General features: G+C 33.7%; 1 protein-coding gene across 2 annotated transcripts; it reads left to right on the forward strand.

The window, feature by feature from the left end:
• The first annotated feature begins 3576 nt into the window (after window positions 1-3576).
• Window positions 3577-16219, forward strand: LOC114289834 (uncharacterized). Of its 2 annotated transcripts, none has more exons than XM_028233651.2 (6): window positions 3577-4299; window positions 4592-4803; window positions 14563-14824; window positions 14925-15010; window positions 15115-15206; window positions 15474-16219. In XM_028233651.2, exons 1-6 carry the CDS (start codon window positions 3976-3978, stop codon window positions 15728-15730), a joined length of 1233 nt encoding a protein of 410 aa, XP_028089452.1. In that variant the 5' UTR covers window positions 3577-3975; the 3' UTR covers window positions 15731-16219. The 2 variants fall into 2 exon arrangements, with proteins under 2 accessions (XP_028089452.1, XP_028089451.1); XM_028233650.2 differs by having other exon boundaries at window positions 3597-4299; window positions 4586-4803.
• The last annotated feature ends 3543 nt before the right edge of the window (window positions 16220-19762 follow it).

Genomic DNA, 19762 nt, shown 5'->3' on the forward strand with positions numbered 1-19762 from the left:
ACAAATTTGCATTTTGATGGCAACTAAAATGAGCAATTTGTTAATAGATGCGTAATTATGTTTGTACAAAAAGGGTAAATATGTTAATTCATAAAAACTGCATAATCTTGTCAATTTATTGCACATTCAAATCTTTATAATTTGGAAAAAAAATTGATTCATAAAAGCTCCTTTTTTACATGAGGATTGGTTACAAATTTAATTATGTAAATCTGAACTCTTTTATTATGTCATTTGCGATGAATTGTGAATTTTAAATTGTTAGTATTGTACTTTATACCATTTATTTGTTAAGATATTAAGAATAAAAACAATTATTTGTTGTGTAGATTATTGCAACAAATTGAAGACAGAATCAATCAGTCAATTAAACTCTCATTACAAGTTCACAAATTTGCATTTTGATAGCAACTAAAATGAGCAGTTTGTTAATAGATGTGTCGTTACAGTTGTACAAAAAGGGTACATACATTAATTCATAAAACTGCATAACCTTGTCAATTTATTACACATTAAAATTTTTATAATTTAGAAAAAAATTTGAAAAACTACATAATCTTGTCAATTTATTGCACATTAAAATATTTATAATTTGGAAAAAAATTTGACTCATAAAAAGGTCATTTTACATGAGGATTGGTTACAAATTCAATTATGTAAATTTGAATTCTTTTATTATATCATTTGCGATGAATTGTGAATTTTAAATTGTTAGCATTATACTTTATACCATTTATTTGTTAAGATATTAAGAATAAAAACAATTATTTGAAAATTGATTACCAAACCAAAAATTAATTTATACTATTTTTATATTTAAGTTATGTATTGTATATTGTAAATGAAAATTATACAAAACAAATTGACATATATTTTTAAATAAAAAATAAAGTTATAAGTAGCTTCATAAATCATAATGATATTATTTATGTGATATTTTCGATTAATAAAAAACTATAACACATAAATGAGTCATCATTTTATAATTACTCGTGTCCCATTTGACAATGGATTACTTTAGTTGAAAAGTCAAAAAACAAGAAAGTCAATTTTTTGTTCAAATTTATTAGGAAAAAGAAAAAAAGATTCACCTTGTTTGGTTTTTATTAATTTTCTGAAAATTAAATTTTTTATTTTTTGTATTTTTTTAATATTTTAAATAATTTTTTTAAATTATCTATGAATTTTTTTTTATAAAAAAGTTCAATAAATACACAAGAATAAAAAAATGTACTAAATTTTTATATTTTTTAAATATTTTTTTATATTTGATGATTTTTTTAAAGGTTTTTTCTATAAATATTACATTTTTCTAAAGTATATCTAAGTTAAGCACATTTAAAAAATAAATTTATTTTCTAAAAATATTATTTTTTTTTACTATAAATAAAAAAATATGAAAAAAACACTTAAATTTATGAAAAGTTTACTCAATTTCCTGAACTCAAACAAGGTAATTATTTCTCATTAATTCTACAAAATTAATTACATTCTCATAACAAACGAATCCTTGATACTAGCGGTAACCCGTGCGATGCACGGAAAAATAGATTATTTATATTTTGTGTGATAAATAAGAGTAGTGCTAGAGATCCCAAATATTCTACCAAAAATTTTACCAAATGTCTCACATGTGTGTGGGACCCACACAATGTGGGTCCCATGTGGGTCCCACACCGATATGAGACATTTGGTAAAACTTTTGGTAGAATTTTTGGGGCCTCTAGCATTTTTGGATAAATAAATCATCTTAATCTTAAATTATATCTTAATAGCAACAAACCATGATATTAAGCCATCTGGGTAGATGTTAACAATAATTAATCCACAAAATTTCACAATAAAATTTGATATGCATAAGAAATTATTAATTATAAAAACTATTGAGAATAGTAGTATCATAATCACTTAATAACATAAATAACTTGTATCAAACTAAACAAAACATTAAAAAAGAGAAATTTTATAAACTCATAAAAGTTATCATAAATTTACTTGGACTTCTAAATCAGTAGTGTATATTATTATTGTGGGATCAAATTATGAATATCAACTTTTAATTATAATTTATAAGCAGTTTTTTAAAAATTTTAATATATCTTATTTATAAGATTTTGGAGAAATTACAAAAGGTTTGATTATTGTAACAAAATAAATCATAAGTTTTTAATTTTTTTCAATTTTAACCTTAATCATTTTATTTTCAATCTAAACCATATGTATATTTCCATTAAGTAAAATTGACAAAAAATATATATATATATATTTTAAATATTTTTCGTACAATTACAATGAATTTAATTAATAAAATACATATTTTTCCCATTAGATTTAATTAATAGAAATAGACGGATAATTTAAATTAAAAATAAATAAAAATTATTTTATTTTAATAATCAAAATTTAGGTCTTGTTTGTCGTAATTTAAAAAAGTCAAAAAGTCACTATCCTATTTAAGTCACATCATCTTATTTGAGTCGCATTACTTCTTTACCACATCACTTCAAACCCAACCCATGCTTCATAAAAAATCAAAAAGTACACTTATTTAGATCATCTCAAACCACCCCTTAATATGAATGCTACTAACCCAGAATAATATATCCAAAATTTATTCAAAAATATCAACATATGATTTAGATCCATTTTACACATAAATCTCATAATACATAATTTCAATGTTCACCACACACTCATTCTTGGTCAAAATTTGGGACTCAAAATTTGAGGCTAGCTAAAAAATTCATTATAAATTATTACATCACTTTATTTTTTATTTTTTACATATATTTTTATAAAAAATTAAAAAATTATTAAAGCAGTATGTTACATGTAGGGGTGTGCGCGGTGCGGGTCGGTGTGGTTTGAGAGAAAAATAAAAACCGTATGGCGGGTGGCGGATTGATAAAAGTGTCACTAGAATTTGTCATTTTTCTTATCAAAAACTGGCGGTTCAGTTGGCAAATAATGACGGATTTGCCTTGGCGGTTCGGGCGGATTGGCGGTTTATAAAAAATATAATTCAAATTACAAAACTTAAATCAAAGAGTAAAAAAAAGACGAGAAATATCGTGATGTTAAGCATCTTGCGAAACTTTCTTCTGATGCAGCAAGTGTAGCAACAACATGATAATATCAACAACTATGCCATCAGTTCATTACGAGCATCTGTGGAAGCTACAATGATCAAATACAATACATAAAATTCCTCTCGAGCAGTAATGTAATACTATATTCTAAGGTATAGAACAATAAGCAAACTTAAGTAAAAAAGAATTTTTAGAATCCTATAAAACATGATTTAATAGTGGTGCGGGTCGGTGCGGTTTGGAAGAAAAATAGAAACCGGCGGATTGATAAAAGTGTCACTAGAATTTGTCATTTTTCTTACCAAAAACAGGCGATTCGATTGACAAATAATAACGAATTTACTTTGGCGGTGCGGTTCAGTGCGATTTTGACGATTTCGACAATTTCGACGGTATTATGCACACCCCTAGTTACATGAGCCGCTAGAATTTATCTTTTAATGTTTTTATTTTCTTCAATAAATTTTAATTTTTTTTTATTAGGGACGCAGAGTGGAGCCAGCAAACGCTGAGCAATGCAAAACTCGGCACGTAAAAAGGGCGAGAGGCCTAAACTCGTCTCTTTATTACGCCAGTCGGGATTTTGTGTGTTGTTGCCAACACATATCTCTCTTGTCCGAACAAACAAAGCCAAACGGACACACACAGATACATACACACTCACTCATGGCCTCTTCTTTCTTCTCTCTACTACGTCTCAACACCTCTTAAAACCTCCAAAAACCCTAATCACACTCTCTCTCTCTCTCTCTCTCTTCCTGAATTCCCATCTCAAACTCTTCTCAATTCTCACCCATTTCACTGATCTCTCAAATTCATTCCATCTCAATTCTCAAACACCACACACACGCAAACATATATATTCGTATATATCGAATTTGAAGTAATGTCTGGTTCGGGAGGCTTCGCGGTGTCTCGAACCCACGCCGGAGACCGATTCTACAACCCGCCGGCGATTCGGCGCCACCAGCAGTTTTTGTTGCAGCAGCAGCAGCAACGGTTGCAGAGGCAGTTTCCGACGCCGGTGAAGTCGGAGGCGGCGGTGGTGGAGGCGGATACTTGGACTGACTCGGACGATTCGACTACCACATTGTCGAAACCGCCCTCAGTCTTTTCATCTTCTCCTTCCAGACCGGCGATGAGTGTGACTAACTTGGATCGTCTAGTGGAATCTGTTACTCCCTTCGTTCCCGCTCAATTCTTCTCCGAGGTATGGAAAAAATTAGGGGTTTTTGTTATAAAAATGCCCTGTGCCTTTGTTTGGTTAATGAGAAAATGTAGGGCAAGAATAGAAAATTTTGAATTCTCAACCTTATTTTTATATCGGTCATTCGAGAAAAAAACAAAAACAAAATGGTGTATTTGCTTCAACTGAACTTTACTTTTTAATTGTTGAAAAACCAACTTGCTATATACTCATGATTCAATTTTTATTTTTTATGTACTTACTTCAATTTCTCTTCTTTGACTAGTTCTTTAGTGATGGAATTTTGAAGTTACAGGTAAATGCGAAGGGTTGGAGAAATCGGGAATCTGACATGCAACCATACTTTTGCCTTGGTGATCTTTGGGAGTCTTTGAGAGAATGGAGTGTATATGGTGTGGGGGTGCCTCTCTTGTTGAATTGGGAAGATTCAATTATACAGTATTATGTTCCGTACTTGTCGGGTATACAGTTGTACGTGGACCCAGCGAAGTCTCCTGCAAGGCTTAGGTGAGCCTCTTGATAATCTTTTACTTATATGTTAACCAGTCCATGTTGATTATGTTTTTATTGCGGCCAACTGCATTCAAAATATACTTGCTTTGGTGTTGATGCATATCTTTTCGTGGCTTGTTGACATTCATTGATTATTATGTATCTTTGTACACAAGTTGGTCGTATAATACTAACACCTAATCATTCTTTTAGTAGTTGTGTCTTTTTATCTCCAAGCAGTGATATACTCATCTATTTAAGATTTTTCACCTTGATGTACTATTGTAATTCATCTACCGGCATGCTCCTTGCCATTCTAATATCGACTACAATATGAAGAATGAAACCTAAGGTGTGGCAAATTGGCAATTATGCTTGCCACATAATTTTCCAAGGAGTTGTCTGCTGAGATGCATGGGGAGACCAGTGAATATGGAATTTCAGATGTCTATATTGTGATGGTTTACTGGGAAATAAAGTGTTTTGTGACAGAGAGGGTTCAGTTCGTATTTTATTTTTTTAACTGGTCTTTTCTTCATTGAATTGTTAAGATGCTCATCAATTCAAAATCAAAGACAATCCAAAGATCGTAATTGGTCATACATGATCACATGGAAAGTGCAACAACTTTCCTGTTCTTTCTTATTGATGAGAGGGAATTTACCATAATTCGCAAGTCATTCTTGAACTAAGAATGAGTTTGAGACCAGTAACTTAAATTTGGCCACATGAATGATAGAAAAGGTATTAGGGGAAACAGAGACAAAGGTGTGGAGGAGCACACCAAGACTAGTGAATCATGAAAGAAAAAGTTTTCTGATTGCATTGAGTTTTAAAATGGTGGCTTGATGATTGTTGTGTGCTAAAAAGGTTTTTATGTTGAGTTCTATAAGGTACGTGGCCTTACAATTGTTTTTCCACGTACAAATGTTTTGTGTATTCTCTGGAATTGAATATGTAATGTGTTGCTTTTTGGCATGAGTCATTCAAAGAACATCTTGGTGGTAACATATGCTGTAACTACCATTATGTGAGGCTTCATCCGCACGTCTCTTGGTCTTGGGTTTTTGCCATATCGTTCATAATTTTGTATTTATGATATGGGCCCTACTTTCCTTGATAATATCCTAAAACGATCTATGGGATCGTTAACCATAACTAACTTTGTCCGGGAAATGGTGTCCTTGGTTAATTACTGCCATAGTCCAGTGCAATAAATATTCTGTTTATGAGCTGGCTACGATTACTACCAAATATGTTATTTTATTTGCTTGTTCGTTTTGATCTTCAAATGAACCTTATATTTGTTTAGCAAGAAATTGCAAGTGTCAGTGAATGTTTTTTTGAGTGTGGCTGCTCAATTTTTTTTTATTTTTTTGAGTGTGAAGATGTCTTTTATTTATTTTTACAAATTTAGAGTATTGTTTACAAATTTGTAACTCCGTTTAAGTTCTCAGAAATAATGTAGGACTTCAAAGTGGTCACCTAAGCTTGACCCTTGAAAAAGCAAGGGGTAAGCTCAACATGCTAGCCTGAAAGACTCGTTATCAATTTGGCCATGTTTTCAGGTCTTTCACCCTGGAGCTTCAAGCACAAGTTGCTTTATTTCACAAAACAACTCACACAAATTTCTACCACATATGGTAGTTTTCAACACAAAATCAATTTGCACGATGTAGGGGTGTTCACGCGCCTGTTTGGATAGTTTTTACCCTTGGCTCATCAACTGAACTAACATCATCGGGTTAGGAAATCACTCATCCCTTGTGGACTGACCTACTGTTTGAAATTGACTGAGTCAGGGCAATTGGTTTTGGTGATCGGTTCGGTTGTTTTCGAAGATCTGTTATAGAATGAAGGTGGACGAAAAAAATGGGAAAAAAAAAAGTATATAAAGTTCAAAAGAACAAACCCTAAACTCATATATACAAACAAATCTGCAAATGAAAGAGAATGGAGGGAAGAAAATGGGGAGAAAGGGGGAAAAAGAGAGGGGGCACTCACCATGCCATGTCCATTGCTCATCAACACACTGCCATCACTCAATGCCGCCGCCACCATTGGTAACTGCCATCATCTACCGCCATCGCAAAGGGAAAGATCAAAGATCGAAGATTTGATGGAAAAGAGAGACACAAAGATGGGAGAGAGCATTTGTCTTTGAGTTCCAAGAAAGAGTGAAACGAGAGACCTCCATGATGGAAGCAAGTCTCCAAACTCTTAGTTTTATGCTCTTTTAGGGTTTAGAGTTACTTTTGGAATGAAAAAAAAAATCATATTATAAGAGATTCGTTGAAAAAGGTATCGGTAAGTGGGACACAACTTGTTAACCGTCAGGTACAAAGAGACAAGGCTAACCCAGGAGCCAACAAGCTATCGACACCTGGAGGATCAAAGTTATAAATTTTAATATTTTATCAGTTGGTTTGGGTTGGCTAGGTGTAAATTCCATTAACTTGCTCCCGACTGCGAATTCCAGAAACCACTCATAATCAAATTGCAACCGACCCTGTGATTGTTTGAAATTGACCATGACTATGTCTTCATGAGTCTGTTTGGTTGGCGATTCTCTTGAATAGTGCTAGCACGATGTATACTCAACACACAACACATTTTCTGGGCAATTTTCTTCAATTTTTCATTTCATTCAATTTCTCATGCGAGTTCATTATTTACCTTTTACCATTTCCGCCATTCAAAATCATAACTCAAACACCCACATGAAGAAGTTATTCTCGATTTCGAAGATTTGTTATAGAATGAGGTTGGAGGGAAAAAAAATGGAAAAAATAAGATTCAAAGTTCAAAATAAAAAACCCTAAACTCATATATACAAACAAATTTGTCAGAGAAAGAGAATGGATGAAAGAAAATGGGGAAAAAGGGGAAAGAGAGAGGGGAGACTCAACATGCTACGCCCATTGCTCATAGACACTACTGCCATCACTCAATGCCACTACCACCGTTGGTAACCGCCATTGTCTACAACCATTGTAGAGGAAAGATCCAAGATTGAAGATTGGAGGGAAGAGACAGAGAGATGCAGAGATGAGAGAGAGATTGAGAGACGAGAGAAAGCTTTTGTCTTTGAGTTCCAAGGAAGAGAGATGAGAGACCTCTAAGAGTGAAAAGTCTAAAATCTCTTAGTTTTATGATCTTTTAGGGTTTAGGCTTACTTTTGGAATGAAAATAAATGTGAGATTATGAGAGAGAGAAGTTAAAAAAGGTATAGGAGTGTGACACAACTTGTCAACTGTTAGGTACAAAGAGATAAGGCTAACCGAAGAGCCAACAAGCATTCAACACGTGGAGGATCAAAGTTATAATATGCAATATTATATCGATTGCGTTGGCAGGGTGTAATTTCCATCTCCTTGTTCCCGATTGTGAATCCACGAAATCACTCACAATAATACCCTAACCAACTAGATGGTTGTTTAAAACCGACCTTGTCTTCATGGGTCAGGCTGGTTTGAACGGTTTAAGCAGGTTGGCGGTTCCCATGAACAACAATAGCACGATGTATACTCAACACACCCAACACTTTGACAAATTTTTGAGGCAATTTCCTCCAATTTTTCATTTCATTCAATTTCTATTATGAGCTCACCATTTACCATTTCCATCATTCAAAATCATAACTCAAGCACCCATTACCCACCCAAAAAAAAAAAACTCAAGCACCCACATGAAGTTATTCTCGAATTCCTTATGAAGGATGCAACCAAAATACCCACTCATTTCATGCTTTTAATTTCATCTCAACTAACAATTAAAAATCATAACATGCCTTAATTTCAATTTAAGCATACATTCCTAACGATCAAGGGTTTGAATCCCAAACTCTAATACCACTAATCTGGTTTTTTCCCTAGACATGCTCAATACCCAAATTTATGCTATCATATGTCGTAAGTCTCAGCAAGAAAATTCTATTACATACATTCATCAACTATAAATCAAGGATTCAACTTCCAACAACATTCTACCATATAAAATGTGCAATAATGTAAAGAAACTAGTGGAAAAACACAATACCACATGGGAAGAGAAGATAATCCCTATCTCAATCAAAGAAGAGAAGAGAGGGAAAATCTAAGAATGCAAAATGCGATGAAATGACAATTTGAAGCAAGAAGGTGGAAACCCTTGAGGAGCTCTCTAACTTTAAGGTCCACTTGCAAATCAACACTAACTTCTTGAAGCTCAAATCTAAGCTTAGAGAAGTAACAATGGTGAAAAAGGGCAAAGAGAGAAGAGATGGAAGAGAGAGAGAAGAGAAATATATATAGAGAGTGAAAGAGTGAATGAGTGATTACATTTCATGCATATAAGAAAAGGAAAAGGTGTAAAAGAGTGGCCCAAAACAAGCCACGTCACTAGAAAATACCTAATTCACGAGCTTCGCTCGGCCAAATCAATACCTTTACTTGGGGGCACCAATTTCAAGTAAATTTTCCAATTTCGAGCTAACTCTCTATGGCCCTCCGGTTGAGCACACCAATACCTCTGACTAATTGCACCACTTTACAAATTTTGTTCTCCTTTGTCTTTTCTACACGAGCACAATACACCCTCCGCCTAGGCGCACAACTCCAGAGAGAGATTTTGGTGTTCTCTCCTGCTGTCTATTCCAAAACTCGAACACCCCACCTCCTACTCCAATTTTAAGATACCAAAAGTATATGAGGTTCAATTACATCTTTCCAACCTTGAAAGCAAGAGGAGATAAATTAACAACTGACTGACCCATAACCGGAAATAAACAACCCTAACTGGGGATTCATTCATTAAAACTCGGGTTTGGAACCAGAACCTTGCAAATCTGGTGTCAATTGTCAACACACAATGACAAGACCTGGGATTCATTCTACAAGTCAAATCATAAAATGAATTTTTAATCATTCATGTCCTTCAAGGATGTTTGGCTACGTTCAGATTAAGTGGTTGTTTGGGGTGATCTACTTTAGATCATCTTTTTATCTTATTTGAATCACATCACCTCTTATTTGGATCCCATCACCTCTTGACCACATTGCACAACTTTTCGTAAAAAGTCAAAAAAATATACTTATTTAGATCATTCCAAACAACCCTTAAAGTAACAAACACGTTTTCTTGATTTTTGTAAAAATTAATAATATTTTGTTTTGTTGCTGATAAAAACATAAAAAAGAAAAGAAAAAGTAAGGGATGCATATTGTGCTTAGTTATCCCTTTGTCTGTAACTTTTGATTGTCGATGTCTCTTCAACCATGCTCGATGCTTAATTCTATATGTACCATGTTGTTCTGTGTTTTTTGGGTGAATAATGTTGTTCTGTGTTTGACATGCACCCAACCATTTTGAGTTGTTGTGTAACATAGGCATCCACACATGCTCATATATGATGTGCAAGAATGAGTGGTAGATGGTTCCATTATTGTATATTCTAAAAGATGCAGGCACCAATCCATTTATACACACAGACACTTAAAATAGGCATGCATACATATACAAATGTGATATTTGAAATAATTACTTAACTATCATATACACAAAGCAAAAATAAAAGAGAGAAAAAAATAGATAAAATAAAGTTAAATGGATATTTGAATCTATGTTTTATGCTAATGGTTGCAGTTTTAGGACATTTATTAAGGCAACGTGCATCGTGGTTGTAGAAGAATTTCCATGTAATTTTTTTATGAACACTGAAAAAATAAGTTGGAAAATAAGGTGAAATGTTTCTCTGACTCGTAATTTATCAATAATTGACAACTAAAATGAAATTTCTAAAAAAGAAAAAACAAAAAAAAAGAAGAAGCTGAGAATTAATATGAACTGTTAAGGTGTCATTCTTGTGAATTTACCTTTGTTTTGTTTATGTCGGTTAAGCCATGGGATTGTAGATTTGGACGTCCTAGGTTTGATTCCTCCTGATGTTGTGCTTGGGCTGATAAGTTGGGTCTTTTATGTGAGGCTTAAGAAGTAAGGTGCACTCATGGGAGACTCGGAGCTAGTCCTTTTACCTTACCTCCTCCATGCTACGATGATCCTCAAGACATGTGTAATAAGCTTTTAATTAAGGCTTTTAGATAGTTTACTTAAGTTGGCAACAATTAATGCCAAATGGTTTATTGTGGATTTAACATCGGCATACAAAATCCTTTTATATTCTTTCTTTCCCTTTATTTTATATACATGCCATTATCACACATTATAATATACTGCTGAAGTGAACAGATGCATTTTAGAACCTCCTGTTTATATTCCAAGTCATGAGGCCGTTTTCATTGAGCTGGACTTAGTTCTTATGATAAGAAACTTGTGTTAGCTTAGGAGCAAAATGTGTCCAAATTGGAAAAAACCTTTCAATTTTAATTAATTTGTTCATCTTCAAGTAGAATATTGGATTTTGTGATCAAGGAGCATAGTCAAACATTTAACTTTATAGTGGTCTTTAGCTTTAATTCATTACGGGCTTAAGAAAGATATTCTGAATGGCATTGTTGTAAATTTTCTGTATGTTATTTTAAAATTAGTATTTGTGTTTTGAACAAAATAGGAGAGTATATTTAACCTGAATAGATTCCAAGATCTTTCAAATATCAACCATTGAAATATCAAGTGTTTGTAGACGATGATGAGGGTTCAACAAAAAAGGGATTACTGAAATATATACTGCAGATCAGGTTTGCTAAGCTTATTCATTTCCCGACTGAGAAAATCTTGCACTGTGGGTTATGGACCTTATGGTCTCAAGTCCCTTCTGATCTAATTGGGAGCTATTCTGTCAAGGTCGTCGGATTTAGAGGTCTTTTCGCAAGGATCCAGATCATTCCATTGGGGACAAAGCAAAAGTGATCCATATATAGATGAATCGTACTAGTGGATTTGGATGCTGCTAGGTCTCTCACTTGTGGAAAAATAGCTCCCGCATCAGAAAGAGCGGTACCTCAACCAGCCACAGCCACATTAGCAGTTAGTTAAAATCTGATGTTGAATAGGGTGTTAACAGTAAGTTTAGTCTGGCATAAATAAGAAAATGAGAATAAGTTATATGAATTAAGAAAGATGTCAAGGAAAAACTATACATTTTGATACCTTAATTGTGTTGGTACATGGTAGAGCCTCGCTCTGGCTCTGCCTCATATTTTAACTAAACCTTTCCCGCCTCACATGCTTGTTTCTGAGTGTATGATATTTGTATGCATTTTCTTTTATGGATATGTTATATTGTATCAATTAATGCATTTTTTAAAATTTGGTATAGATTTATTCAATGTGTTTGGTTTGAGTTTTCTAGATTAAGTTTTTTGAAAGCTGAGTTTTTTGGTTTTCGTGTTTTTTTGTTTTTAGTGAATATTTTTTAAATTTTAAACATTTAAAAAATTTGTGAAAAAATATTTTTAAAAATTAATAAATACATAAAAATACAAAAAATGTACTGAGTTCTTGTATTTTTTTTGTATTTTTGATATTTAGTAAATTTTTAAAAGATTTTTTTTACAATTTTTTTACTTTTTAGGTGTATTTATGTTAGGTGCGTCTAAAAAGTAAAAAAATTGCTTAAAATATTAAAAAAATTCAGTAAAAACAAAAAAATACAAAAAATAAGAAAGTAAAATTTTCTGAAAAATGTTTTTTGAAAAATGAAAACAAACAAACTGATTGTTATTTGAGAACTATTGATATTATATTATAGGTGTTAAATAATTATTATATTTTAAATTTGCAAATCTTTGTTTGATAGCCTTAGTCTGTGCTGTTGTTTTATAAGGCAAAGTATGCTTTTTGTTTTCTGTGGAAATTGCATTGCTGATATTTTATCTACAATACAAATAAATATGCACATACATGATTTTTCCTTAAGGATATTCCTTAATACTGTGTTTGGTTGGGGGATCTGGAAAAGGAAAAGGAAAGGAAAAGGGAAAAAGTATGTGAAATGTGAATAAAATATACCTACATTTCACCTAGTTTCACAGACCTTTTCCTTTTTCCTTTTTCCTTTTCAAATCTCTTCCCAAATCCTCCAACCAAACATAGCGTAAAAGGGGCAAAAAAAGAAAGCCAGGCAGGCAAAGCTTGAACACGCAGGTGACCTACAATAGATTCTCTTTTCTTCTTATGTATGTCTAAATGTTTTCAATGAATGCTGCTTAAGCTATTCAGAATTATTCATAGATGCTTATGAAGCATCAATAGGCATATTTTATTGAATTGTATTCAATATCTAGTCATTTAACTATAATTTTGGTAGAGTATAATATTTTTCGAAGTTATATTCATTCATCTCGATATAGGAAATATGTCTGGTGGTTGACTGATGCTTTTAGTTTTGTCAAGGTAGCTACTTTTCTCTTTGTGCTTTGGCATTAACATTTCTTCCCCCTCTTCCTTATCTGATTTTAGTCATTCTTTGCCATCTTTTATTGTTTATTTTTTCTTTTACCAATAAATATTAACTCAAGTGGACAATGGGAGAAGACTGTGTACTTTTTAATAGTTTGAAATACCCAAGGTCAATTTTGTTTCAGCTTAATGTGTATTTTGATACATCCTTTTTTTGGGTGTGTTAGAGTGGCTCATAGGTAGGTAGGTGTGATACAACCATCAAGGTATTAGATGTCTTGGTCAAGCCCCATTTCTATTAAGACTGGTCTGAGTGGTCCTCACCCTGAGAGGGAGCTCGGTGTGTGCCTGGACAGTCCCTTCAACACTAGCCTCTAGTCCACAAATTCCTTGGTGGTCCTTCCTGAGTGAGGTTCCTAGCTCCTGCTACCAGTCAGAGCATAAGCGACGCATCTTGATTCTTTGAGACTCTGGGCTGGGCCTTGCTTAGTGTGGATTGCTGGTGAGCCAGGCGACCAAGTGAGCCTAACGTAGAGCAGTGCCTGAGACCTAGTGGCCTCAGCAAATGCGAGCCCAGTGATGGTGCTCAATCTAGATGATTGGTCCACGTGTCGCCTCACAGGGTCGACATGTGGCATGCAAGGGTTGTAGGAGCAGTCACTAGAGGTGATGTGGCAACAATGTGGATCTGACATGTGGTGGGCTTGACTCATGTACCTACGTTTATATTAGTAACCTAATTGCCTGAGTTAATTAGGTATGTCAACGAAAAAGGTTGAATTGTAGGATGACGTAATACATGTCATTTGATTGTCTTGTCAACTTTATGATCTCATTCAGATGTCTCAAGTGGCTAAGCAAATTGACCTATGTTGCAACTTGCTAGTTCACCAGTGAGCCTTATTCCTCAACATGCATTTTGAGCCTCATTGTTAGGAGAAATTGCATTGGTTGGTTGAATTGGAAAATTTATTGGTAACATTGGCGGTGTTTGGGAACCTTTGAGTTAGGCTATTGTCCCCTCAAATGGCAAAAAAACCTTTTAGCCTCACCTAACCCATTGATTTAAAAAAAAATAATAATAATTGAAAAGCAGCGGCTGTCCATCAGCACAGCAGCCTACAGTCACCAACAGTGTAGGCTTCAGACAGTTAAATGACGATTTTACCCCTATTGATCGATTTTGGAAAAAATAAGGTTAGGGGCAAATTTGTCATTTCAACTTTAAACATCATTTCAAACACATTTTTCAATACAATAATCGACCCAAAAATTTAACCCAACTTCCCAAACACAAAAACTAAAATAGCTTACTAAAATAGCCAAAAAGTCTAAAAAAAAGCCACTTCCCAAGCACCCACATTAGCAACTTGCGTTCATGCAAATTTTATTATATGCTTGTTGCATCTTATGATCATTTGTTTATAAATCTACCAGGAGGCCTGGTGAGGAGAGTGACGCTGGTAGTGGAGGTAGCAGCGACTGTGAAGCAGATAGACGGGCCCAATATGATGGGTCATGGAGTCAGCATAACCTCATGAACTTGAACTCCCACCGAATGTACAGACTCTCTTTGAGAGATAAATCTCTTGTGAGCTCATCCAGTGACGAAGCAGAGATCTGCAACTCACCTGGGATGCTCATATTTGAATATTTGGAACAGGAACAACCACATAATCGCAAACCTCTAACTGATAAGGCAAGCTCACTTCTTGGAGATTACTGCATTCTGGTTGATTTCCATTAATTTGCTTGTCCTGACATGAAACTCATTGCACTTTCGCCTTTCATCCCCACAGATTACGGTGCTCACATCTCAGTTTCCGGAGCTTAGTAAGTACAAGAGCTGTGATCTACTGCCTACAAGTTGGGTTTCTGTGGCTTGGTATGTTATTTTGCAAAATTAGAAAATATGTGTGTTGCAGTTTAGAATTTCATTCCATTTATCCTCGCACTGATTCTTTTATGGTAAATAAATCTTGCTTGCAGGTACCCAATATATAGAATACCTATGGGCCCAACACTACGGGATCTGGATGCATCTTTTTTGACCTTCCACTCTTTGTCAACACACTCTAGAAGTATCTCTCTCTCTCTCTCTCTCTCTCTCTCGTTAGAAGCTAAAAAAGCTAATGTGTTTGGGAAGTAGCTAAAGCAATTGTTTTTTGTGAGTGGGAAAGTGGAGCTGTTTTTTGGCTTTTTTAGTCAATGACAAACAGACTTTTCAGCTTTTTAACCAGCTTTTTAAGCTGCATCTCAAACAAGCTCTCAGTGTCTGTCAAAGTTGCACTCCCATATTCTCTTGTGATGTATTTATTTTTTTGATATATGTATTGCTACTCTTACAGGCAATGGTCAGGTGCAGTTTCATGGTGCAAGTGGTGGGAAGGTACATGGCGGTGTTGATGCATCTTCAAAGCTTTCTCTGCCAGTCTTTGGCCTTGCTTCCTACAAGCTGAAAGGTTCAATTTTGACTCCAAGTGGACCCTACGAGTGCCAGCAAGAAAACTCTCTAATGCAAGCTGCCGGCAATTGGCTCCAGCGTCTGCATGTCATTCTTCCTGATTTTCAGTTTTTTCGTTCTCATTACTCACAGTGGCGATGATGGGGTCATGTAGTGCCTTTCAACACCTTTCTTTCTCTTTCAAAGGGTCTTCGAGGTCAGTTTTGGGAATGAACAATGTCAAATGCTAACTTTGCTAGGAAAACCCTCGTTGTCTTCACAGCTTGGTTGAATATTGTGCAGTGTTGTTTAGTTCTTCTCATCTTATAGTATGTAAGCTTTCTCTTAGAGTATAGAGTTCAAAGTATCAGGTAAAAAATGCTTATGGTTCAGCCAGGCTCTGTGAGCCATCAGTTAGGTTTTGGGCTGCAACGCACCCTGAAATCCAGATGGCCTCTCGCTTATTTTGTTGTGTAAGGTGATAGAAACTGTTGATGATCTTGATATGTTGGTGGAACCACCAATTCTGTTTAGTCAGTGTTCAGAGAAACTCGACAATTGTCTGAGATAATGATGAAAATTTGTACTTTTAGTCTGCACATACACAGCTATACCCAGTTAATTTCAAAACAGGTTTCTTTCTTTCAAAATGTTTGTTGCCTGAATTACATGGTTGCTTTAAATTTGCATTATTGTTTCCAAATGTGATAATTGGTTGATTTATGATGTAGGTTTTTAGTTGGAATATATGATTCATAATGTCCAGAGGTTGCAAAGCAATCTTTCTTTCTTTTTTTAGATAGTGCAAAGCAATCTTTCAAAACATCCATTTTAACCAACCTATCTGATCTGATTGAGGAAATGGCTGATGTGTTGCATGTTGCTTTTAGGGCGATTAGTTGTTCTCTTACAATAATTTGGTCTGGTGGATGTTATGAAGGACGTATGAGGGTCTCAGTGGAAAAACTACTTGTCTAGTTTTTGTTGCCGGTGGATTGCTTTAGTGAACTGAAATCTTTGTTGTGAATAAGCCGAGTTTGTTTCTGTTAAGCTTTTGGGACAATCGGTGATTTAACATGGTATCAAGAAGTCTTAGGTCCAATCTCATCTATCTAGTTTTCTATCATTTTATACCTTATTTTTTCAGTCTATTTGTCTCTCCATGTTTGATATGGGGTTTCACGCGAGTGTTAGTTGGATATACATTATTAAGTTTATTTTTCTTTTCTTTTTTTTGGGAGCAATTGGTGATCAAACAGGTTGGTTTGGTTTTGGATTTTATCGCCATGTGAATAGGATCCCATGTGAATGAAAGTGTTAGTTTGATATACATTAGTCTATGTTGTAAAAATTAAGATTTTAGAATAATTGATTATCTAACAGGTTTGTTGGTTACCGAGTATGGTTTCACGAATGAACTGTATGAGTATAGTTTTTAGTGTTAAATACGTTTGAAATCGAGCCCCGGTGTGATTCAGGTTGGTTTTAAAATATACACCTAAACTCATTTACAAATATCTTTTGGTGTACGGATGTACAAAGGTCCAAAAATTACTTTCCAAAGAAAATATTTGACCCCAAATAGGTTGAACATAACTTTCTGAGTTCAACTTTCGTATGTAATTTTCTATAATTTTATGGGCAAACTTCATTTTATCCCCTTGTGATTTGGGCTGGATGGAGATTATTTCCTGATATTCGGAAATTACTACATAACTCTTATGTGGTTTATGGACTAAAACGCATACTAACTTCTGTTAACAGAATGTATAAATTTATTTTTATACTCCCGTCTTGTTCTTCTTCTCTCTTTTAAACCTGTAAATATACATATATATATATATATATACACACACACACAGAGTATCCATGAAATGGAGAGATCCTTCAATTACCAAAGAGTATCCATTTTTCATTTTTCATTTTTCTATCTTTTTTCAGTGCAGCTTGGCTAGCAATGTCTCATCAATAATTGTCTTATTCTATGAGTATAGGTTGTCTCACTCTGAGTTTAGGTTGTCTCCTTTTCTGTTTGTCCATTTTTATTTGTTCATGTAATGAACACAAATTTTGCTTGCAGTGGCATTGATTTTACGTGTTTGTTCTTTCCAACTGGGCCTTTATTGCTAGTCTTCTATATCCAAATTCCATTTCCAAAGCTCAATCCAACTGGGTGATCCTGATTCCTAAAATCACAAAATTGACTTTTTTTTGAAGAATTCAAACTCCATTTAAAACACTGTCAATTAAAAAGATAAACAATTAACTACCAAAATAGCAATAAACAAATTTCTGATTTACTCTGCCAAAATGTTTTCGAAAAGCAATCAAACAAATAGGTGCTTACTCACTGCTTGTCTCTCTCTCGCTTAAGAACTTTTGCTACAAATTTGGGTAAAGAAACTGAAATGAATCATCCAATTGGGACAAACAATAGCAATCAAAATGGGTTTGGATTTGTATATGTGAACTGGGTTTGTATATAATCAGAAAAATGGGTTTGAATTTGTGGATTTGTTTACAACAAATATGATCTCTCTTCATAGTAGAGACCCAGATTGGATTGACTGAAGATCATGAACAGTCCTGATCTAGAGTTGGAGCCCATTGATGGAGATGGAGCATCCTGAATCAAAAAGCATCTTTGACAGCTTGATATCACCATTTTCTTTGCTGTAAGGTTAGTTCTAATCAGGAAAAAGGGAGGGTTGGAGAAACAACCTTGGTCGTTCTGTGAGAGAGGAGGACGAGGAAGAATGGCAAGCTTTTGTAAATTTAAAGATATGCAGGGGGTATTTTGGTCATAAAACATAATTCATTCTCTTCATGGATATGTGAACCTCACAATCCGTTAATTTGGATGGAATAGCTAACTATGCGTTTTAATTCACAAATCACATGAGGGTTATACGGTAATTTTCAAATATTAGGGAATAATTTGCACTCGGTCCAAACCAAGGGGTAAAATGAGATTTGTCCTAATTTTATTATACAACATTTACATTTCACATGTAAATAACGTGAGTAACTTGGTGTCACTTATTATAAATTAAAAATTAAAAACACCTTTCATTTAATTTTTAGATAATTAATTTTTTTTTTCAATTTATTACCTAATAAGTTATAAACAAAAACTACATAAAACAGTTTGACACAAATAAAATAAAGTATAAACAATTCATATAAGCCAATGTTTTGAAAACCAAACCAATAAGCAAATCGGAAAAGTTAGCGAGTAGATGGGTCATTGATTTAACCGCGGGTGAACAGGAATCAAGCCGTAATGTCATAAATAATTTTATAATATATTTGTAAAATAAATTAAGTTCAAAGAAAAGAAAAAGTATATATATAAAATAAACCGACTAAAATAAACGTAGGGGTGTTTTGAGAACTTGGCTTTTAGTCACTTTTTTTTTATTTATAGCAAAAGTTAAAAGTTGACTTTTTTTTTTATATTTTTTTTGACTTGGGAAGTTAGGGGAGCTTCTATTTACACATCCCCCTTCCCCTCTTTGCACACATTTCATAAAAATTATTTTTATTATAATTTTTTTTAAGTAAAATTATTATTATGGACATCAAATAAACACATTCAGAAGTTGAATGTCGAAAAAATGATAAAAATTCAGAAGTCTACTTCCGAACCAATTGTTCATTTTCGGAAAGCTACTTCCGAACTAATTGTTTATTTTCGGAAAGCTACTTCTGAACCAATTGTTTATTTTCGAAATGCTACTTCTGAATCAATTATTTATTGAAAAAGATGTGTATAGAGTGTAATGGGTGTGTGCAAATAGAAGCTCCCGGAAGTTAATTTTTCGCCACTGGTGAAATTACAATTCTACCTCTCATAAATCAAAATGTGTTACATGGGTGAAGTTATAAATATTTTAAATTGAATGGGGGTAGTTTAATCATTTTATTGTGATTTGATATTACAAACAAAAGTCAAAAGTAATTTTTTATTAACTTTTCAAATCATTTGTTTAAAAAAATCAAAGACTTAATTAAAAGTTAAAAAATCACTTTTTATTAATTTTCCAAAATAGGCCTTATAATACAATTATTTTAGTATTAAACGTGATAGATTCATGAATAGCTTGTGGTTAGCATTTACAATACATTTCTAAAGGTTGGAGATTCGAATCCTTTTATAGCACATGATATATTATCGGAAAATGTCTCGTAACT

This window comes from Camellia sinensis, chromosome 12 (genome assembly GCF_055761805.1).
Source record: "Camellia sinensis isolate YWXY chromosome 12, ASM5576180v1, whole genome shotgun sequence".
Lineage (NCBI taxonomy): Eukaryota > Viridiplantae > Streptophyta > Magnoliopsida > Ericales > Theaceae > Camellia > Camellia sinensis.